Here is a 6707-nt window from a genome sequence, read left to right as displayed (position 1 = left end):
AAAAAAAAACTCCATTTTTCTAGTACAATGTTTACAAATTACATCAGTAAATATATAATCAAACCCTTAGGTACTGTCGTGTTTTTGTTGTGAGGAGAGTACTTTTATTTAAAATTATGTTCTGTGATAAAGAAATGGTTGTTGCACTATCACAATTATTTTTCTGTCTGAATCCTGAATACCTAGTGTGAATGTTTTATGGAATTTTGTTTGTGTGCCATGCACTAGATGGCGCCACATTGTATTTATTATTTCGGTCACACACCTAGATAGATACATATATATATATATATACACACGCTATGTCCATTATAGTAAGAAGATGTCTCCTATTATCCATTAAAATATCAAAACACACGTACATCTAACAAATTAGTGCACATTCAAACAGGATTGGGATTGGTTATTTCCATACAGCCGTCTCTAATTCAGCAACGAAGTCAACTAGAGAATAGCACTAGCAGCCAACTCTTGGGTACACTTATCCGATTGAAAACTCGTAACACAAAGAGACCCGAACTGTGAACTCACGGATTTGACAGTCCGAGTACGCTGATCATTCGACTACGTCGGGCCTTATTCTTCTTATTTTCACTAGTATCGTTGAAAAAGCAACTTTTTACCACCAAACACTGTAAACAAGGTTCGATGGAAACAAAGTGAAATGAAAAAACAAATAAATAAAACTAACTAATTTGAAAATGTTTGCTAGTTTAAAAGCTACTTTTCGTGAAATAGTGGGTGCCACTTTATTTTAGTGATGTATTAGTATCCTAAAAAACCTAGATGTCCTAGAGTGCGCATTCTTATTGAAAGAACCGTTATTATTTCATTTGTTTTTTGTTATAAAAGTCCTCATCCAGATCGAATTTTCCTGGTCCTAACCGGAACAAACTTCCATTCAACCATTTGGGTATTTCCCCTGTAAGAGATGAAAATGTTAAGGTCCTTCTGTTAAACCATGAAATTCCGTTATTTAGAAGAAAAAAATGGGTCTTGGAAAGCTCTGCGTTAACAACCATTTTATTGTCTAATTACTAAAACTTTTTCACACTCTCCGTGTTAACCACTGGTTCGACGGAGCTGGAATCCTGTACCGCTACACTATCAGAAATGGAAAGGTTTGTAAAACTAAATAGTTGGACGGTTTAAAAACGTCATGTATAGAAGGACAAACTGTATTCCGTGAACGTTTGTCTTCCGCCAAGAGGCAGAGTATAGAGATAGTGGTCAACGTGTCTGGCTGTAAATCGAAAGGTCCGAGGTTCAAGCCGCGATATATCTTTTTTTAATACGCTCTTCACATTCAGCTGGGGGGTGGGTATTATAACAGTGAATTCAGCGAAACTGTGAATTGGAGATGGCTAAGCTATCGCATTGGGATTTCCGATCTGACCTCTTAGACTCTTGTTCCATAAGGCGACGTTCAGATCAAAAATATAAAAATTTCATTTTAATCTAATAAACATTGATATTTTTTCTACATGCATGTCTATGGCAAGCACAGAAAGAGGCAGACCCTAAACATACAAACAAAAGTTGTCGTCCTTGAAATCCAAAGCGACATACCTTTACTTTGATTTGTAAAACGTGTAGGCTTAACAGATCATATCGTACTCTCTGGCATCATTCAATTCCAGAGTTTTAGCCTTGTGTTTATTCATGTTCATATATTATGTTACTGCTTTAGGCCTACTTATTACGGAACCGTATATCGGGAAGATCTTTCTTCTAACACTATTGAATGTCCAGTGTATCAGGTATAGACAAGCTACTCCCTTGTATTCAGGATACAACAATATTTAGTAGCCTTGAAATATGTAAATACTGTGTAGTATTTGTTTCGTTATGTTTGAAAACTGGAAAGTTTATATGTTGTAGGTCGATGTTATTTTATCCAATAAAATACATTTTGAAACATAGGGAGTTTTTTTTTCTTTGTCGATGATAACAATGAAACGGGTCTTTTTTTTATTATTAAGATATACTGTTACAGCAGAAAGGAATGGCCAAGAGATAATATTACATCACATCTAAAATCACGAGACTTTAGGCCTTGTATATCACTGAAAATAAAGAGTTCTTAAGGTATTGTTTAACTGATGTCGAAATTGATTATAAAACTAGTCTTATCTTGTAGTTATCAAAGCAACTTTTGCATTGTCTGTATCGATCAAATGAGTGTAATATATTATATTTTTTATACCGAATCCTCCAGACTTAACACATTCCACCAGCATATTTAAAAAACATACATAACTTAACAAACAATGACAAAGCAAGTCTTGTCGTATTAACTACTGTTAGATTTAGTATACAAGTTTCACCTCATTGGTTACCCTGATGACGTGGTTAAGTGTTGTCGTATTAACTACTGTTAGATTTAGTATACAAGTTTCACCTAATTGGTTACCCTGATGACGTGGTTAAGTGTTGTCGTATTAACTACTGTTAGATTTAGTATACAAGTTTCACCTCATTGGTTACCCTGATGACGTGGTTAAGTGTTGTCGTATTAATACTAAATCTAACAGTAGTACAAGTTTCACCTAACTGGTTACCCTGATGACGTGGTTAAGTGTTGTCGTATTAACTACTGTTAGATTTAGTATACAAGTTTCACCTAATTGGTTACCCTGATGACGTGGTTAATTAGTCCTATAGTTAACACTTACCAGGCATGATATTAGACCAGTAGATTATCAGGTAGTCGTCGTGATCACATCCGTTTTGCTCGCGCCAGAATAGCATGACCCAACTCGTGGACAATTGTTCCAAGATATCGACAACCCAATCCCAGGGACAAGTCTTGAGCCCCCTCGTTTGAGGTTACCCACGAAAGAATAACAACTGCAATTACGAACATGACAATTATATTAGTGTTCATCAAACTTTGATATACGGGAGTTAGACAAAAAATTGGATATACCCAATGGAAGCGGTTTCACATAACACAAAATTTAAGGTCAATAAACGACCTGTTCGTCCATCTAGGCCGTCCAGTTCACTAAAAAACTAAAAACCCTCCTTTATCATTCAAATACCTATCAAGCGTTTCCTTAAAATCCTCTAGACTTACTGCATCTACCACATCTGAAGGCAGCCCATTTCTAAGGCGATCCCACCCCCCCATTAAAAGAATAAACCTGCCTTAGTTAAAGAATACATCTATCCTAATCCTAACTTTAATTGTTAGAAGGTTTTTAGTTATTTATTGAATTACATCTACAAGTTCCTAAAAGGTGCGTTGAGGAATTAGGTTTCATTCCACAAGGAGACAGTTTTGACATCAAAAATGGCGGTCTTGTTCAATTATGGTAATCTTCTAACTAAAAAAAACAAAAAACTTTGATGTTGTTCTTCTTGCAAACTACGACTTTGTACAGTTCGAGGCACTAAAGCACCTATTAATCGGTGATTTGTTTGTTTTACAGCAAAGCCACATTGAGCTATCTGCTATGTCCACTGTGCGGAATCGAACTCGGGATTTGAACTTACAGCTGTCCCACCAGGGGACCCTATTAATCAATCTCTTACAATCAGCCCTTGTTGAAAATTACACTCCGTTCTTGTGTTGCTAACGTGGAAAAGAACTTACACATGTTGAAATAATGCAGATCACCATCTTAAGAAGCCATTGGATTAACAAAGTAATCAAGTCAGCTGAGGATTTAATTCAAATCTGGGGAAAATGGGCCCATCTTAAAGAAGTTTTCCTTTTTTGTGTGTGAAACCCCCTCTATACGTATATAATAATTGTTTTATTGTATTATTTTCAGTGTGGCTTCTGTGTTTTTTTTTGGCTAATTAATGGCCCTGTGTGAATAGCTACAACTATACCATCATAAGAAAAAAAAAATGATAAACGGTAATAAATGTTGTTTTGATAAAACAGTCTCCGGTAGGAAAGCGTTAAATTTTACAGACTTACAACGCTAAGATTTAGGGTTAGATTCCCCGCGGTGGACATAGCAGATAGCCCAATGTGACTTTGCTCTAAAACAAGTAATTTATAAGATATTTAAGTAAGCATCAAGCCGGTTTGTTACAGCTAATTCTTAATTTGCGTTTCCTACATTCAAATATACTAGCCCGCCAGATGGGTAAGACCACTTGACTAGCGATCTGAGGGTTGCGAGTTCGAATCCCCGTCCCACCAAACCTGCTCGCCCTTTCAGCCGTGAGGGCGCTATAATGTGACGGTCAATCCCACTATACGTTGGTAAAAGAATAGCGCAAGAGTTGGCGGTGGGTGGTGATGACTAGCTGCCTTCCCTCTAGTCTTACACTGCTAAATTAGGGACGGCTAGCGCAGATAGCCCTCGTGTAGCTTTGCGTCAAATTCAAAACAAACAAACAACAACATGACCATAAAGTATTTTGTAATTGAGACAAAGGTCCCTAATTTTGAACTACTGACCGATGTAAAAACAACCAGTCACCATCCACACTAAGGGATTAACGGGTTGGGGATGCTGGTTAGACCACAGGAAAAAAAGATATTTGGGTTGGGGTGAGTTGTACACCTTAAATTCCAACTATATATGTAAAAAATGGAAAAGCAACTTGAGATATCACCATTTTCAGTGAAAATTACAAAACTTTTCCAAGGGGGGCAAGACCAAGAACCCCCACCCCAGAATAGCTCACCCTTTTCTCCCCTAATCAATACATATTCAAACATAAATCAAGATTAATTTCATATTTCTGACTTCACTAACGGCCTCTTGAATATAATCTGACTTCACTAACGGCCTCTTGAATATAAAAACAAGGTGGTTTCTATCTGTTCATAGGTCACTTGAGTATGAGAGACTAGTTTTAAAGGTCATAGTTCACTAACATTTATTTACGATAAAATACTACGTTTTCACAGCTCAGAAGTCACAAAAGGTCACTTGAGTATGAGAGACTAGATTTAAAGGTCATAGGTCACTAACATTCACTTACAATAAAATACTACGTTTTCACATCACAGATGTCACAAAGGGTCACTTGAGTATGAGAGACTAGATTTAAAGGTCATAGGTCACTAACATTCACTTACGATAAAAGACAACGTTTTCACAGTCACAAAAGGTCACTTTCAGATAAAAATGTAGTTTGCGAAAGATAATTTGAATAAATATTTTACTTTAAACCTGAAGAATCATTTCGTTCCTAACATGCTAGGTGTCATTTTTCTTTATATTACAAACAAGATTATTTTTCTGTCCAGGTCACGTTCAGGTCCAGGTTTCTCGAGACCGATGCTTACGAAAAGATGTGTACTCTCAAAAGACCCGTGTTTACAGAATTTGGAACCAGGTCGTATCCCGATCCTTGCAAGAAATTATTCTCCAGGTCAGAAGGGAGCACCTGCTTTGTTTTTTTTTTTCTATTTAATTTTCTAGTAATGCACATAACATAAGCCAAATGCACAACAAAAGAGAATAACTTTATCAGTGTGTTACCATGTATCATAATACACTTTTTAGGGTTAGATTATAGCGTATTTTTTTAGGAGTGAATTACAGCGTAATTGTTTTTTTAGGAGTGAAATTACAGCGTAATTGTTTTTTTAGGAGTGAAATTACAGCGTAATTGTTTTTTAGGAGTGAAATTACAGCGTAATTGTTTTTTTAGGAGTGAATTATAGCGTAACTGTTTTTTTTTTTGGAGTGAACTATACCGTAATTGATTTAAAGAACCTTCCCCTTTTGGTATAGGTTTTGTTTACCGTTACAGTAGAGAACCTTACCCTTTTGGTATAGGTTTTGTTTACAGTTACAGTAGAGAACCTTACCCTTTTGGTATAGGTTTTGTTTACCATTACAGTAACCAATTTTATTCTCTTCTCCAAAGTCTTGTTTTTTAAACATGTTTTTAGAAAAGCATAAAAATGCATTCGTACGAATAATGAGGGGGGGGGGGGTTGAGCAAATGTACTGTTATCGGTCATTTTCATTAAACGGAATAAGACCCCATTCAAAATATATGCTTTAATATAGGTTTTATAGGTTCACTGGATAGCCTGCCCCCAGTGACTCAGCAGTAAGTCTGAAGGCTTATAACTCTAAAATCTGTGTTTCTATACATATGGTAGGCACAGCATAGGTAGCCCATTGTGTAGCTTCGGGCTTAAACAAACACTTGACAACCTGTGATCTGTAAATTGGTGTTATATCACAATATTCGTGACAGGTTTTTGTCCCAGCTGATCCCGGGGGACATGACCGACAATGCTATTGGCAACGTTTTCACGTTGTCTGACGAACTCTATTGTGTCTCTGAGACCTGCTACTTGTGGAGAGTGGACCCCGAAACTCTGAAGACTGCTGACAAGGTATGAACATTTTGCCAAAGAATCTGTTGTTTGAGGTAAATAAAAAAGAAAACGGGAGTTTTAATCCGCTTCTTAACTTACCAATAGTTTCATTCGGGTCAGACGGAAAGATGAATTAGATGTGTGAGGTTATAATGAACTCTTTCTTCTTCTTCACTGGGAGAGAGAGGAACGATTAGTTTTCTTCAAAACAAAGTAACTTCATCAAATATATTCAACTATTCACAGCAGCTGTAAATCTAAATTATACTTAAGAAATGTTAAGCTAGTCAGAACTTAAATGCTGGGCCCGGCATGGCCAGGTGGTTAGGACGCTTGACTCGCAATCTGCGGGTCGCGGGTTCGCATCCCCATCCCACCAAACATGCTCGCCCTTTCAGCC

The 6707-nt window shown here is 36.8% G+C and overlaps 1 protein-coding gene across 1 annotated transcript in view; it reads left to right on the top strand.

Moving 5' to 3' along the window:
• The first annotated feature begins 1064 nt into the window (after window positions 1-1064).
• Window positions 1065-6707, top strand: part of LOC106463062 (beta,beta-carotene 15,15'-dioxygenase-like) — a 17196-nt gene continuing 11553 nt past the window's right edge. The window contains exons 1-3 of the mRNA XM_022390470.1: window positions 1065-1121; window positions 5219-5343; window positions 6184-6325. Coding sequence (XP_022246178.1) covers window positions 5264-5343; window positions 6184-6325 — 222 coding nt within the window. The 5' untranslated portion in view covers window positions 1065-1121; window positions 5219-5263. The remainder of the gene's footprint in view (window positions 1122-5218; window positions 5344-6183; window positions 6326-6707) is intronic.

Source organism: Limulus polyphemus, unplaced genomic scaffold, assembly GCF_000517525.1.
Source record: "Limulus polyphemus unplaced genomic scaffold, Limulus_polyphemus-2.1.2 Scaffold1315, whole genome shotgun sequence".
Lineage (NCBI taxonomy): Eukaryota > Metazoa > Arthropoda > Merostomata > Xiphosura > Limulidae > Limulus > Limulus polyphemus.
Note: the sequence above shows the minus strand (reverse complement) of the source record. Positions and strands in the feature narration are given on the sequence as shown.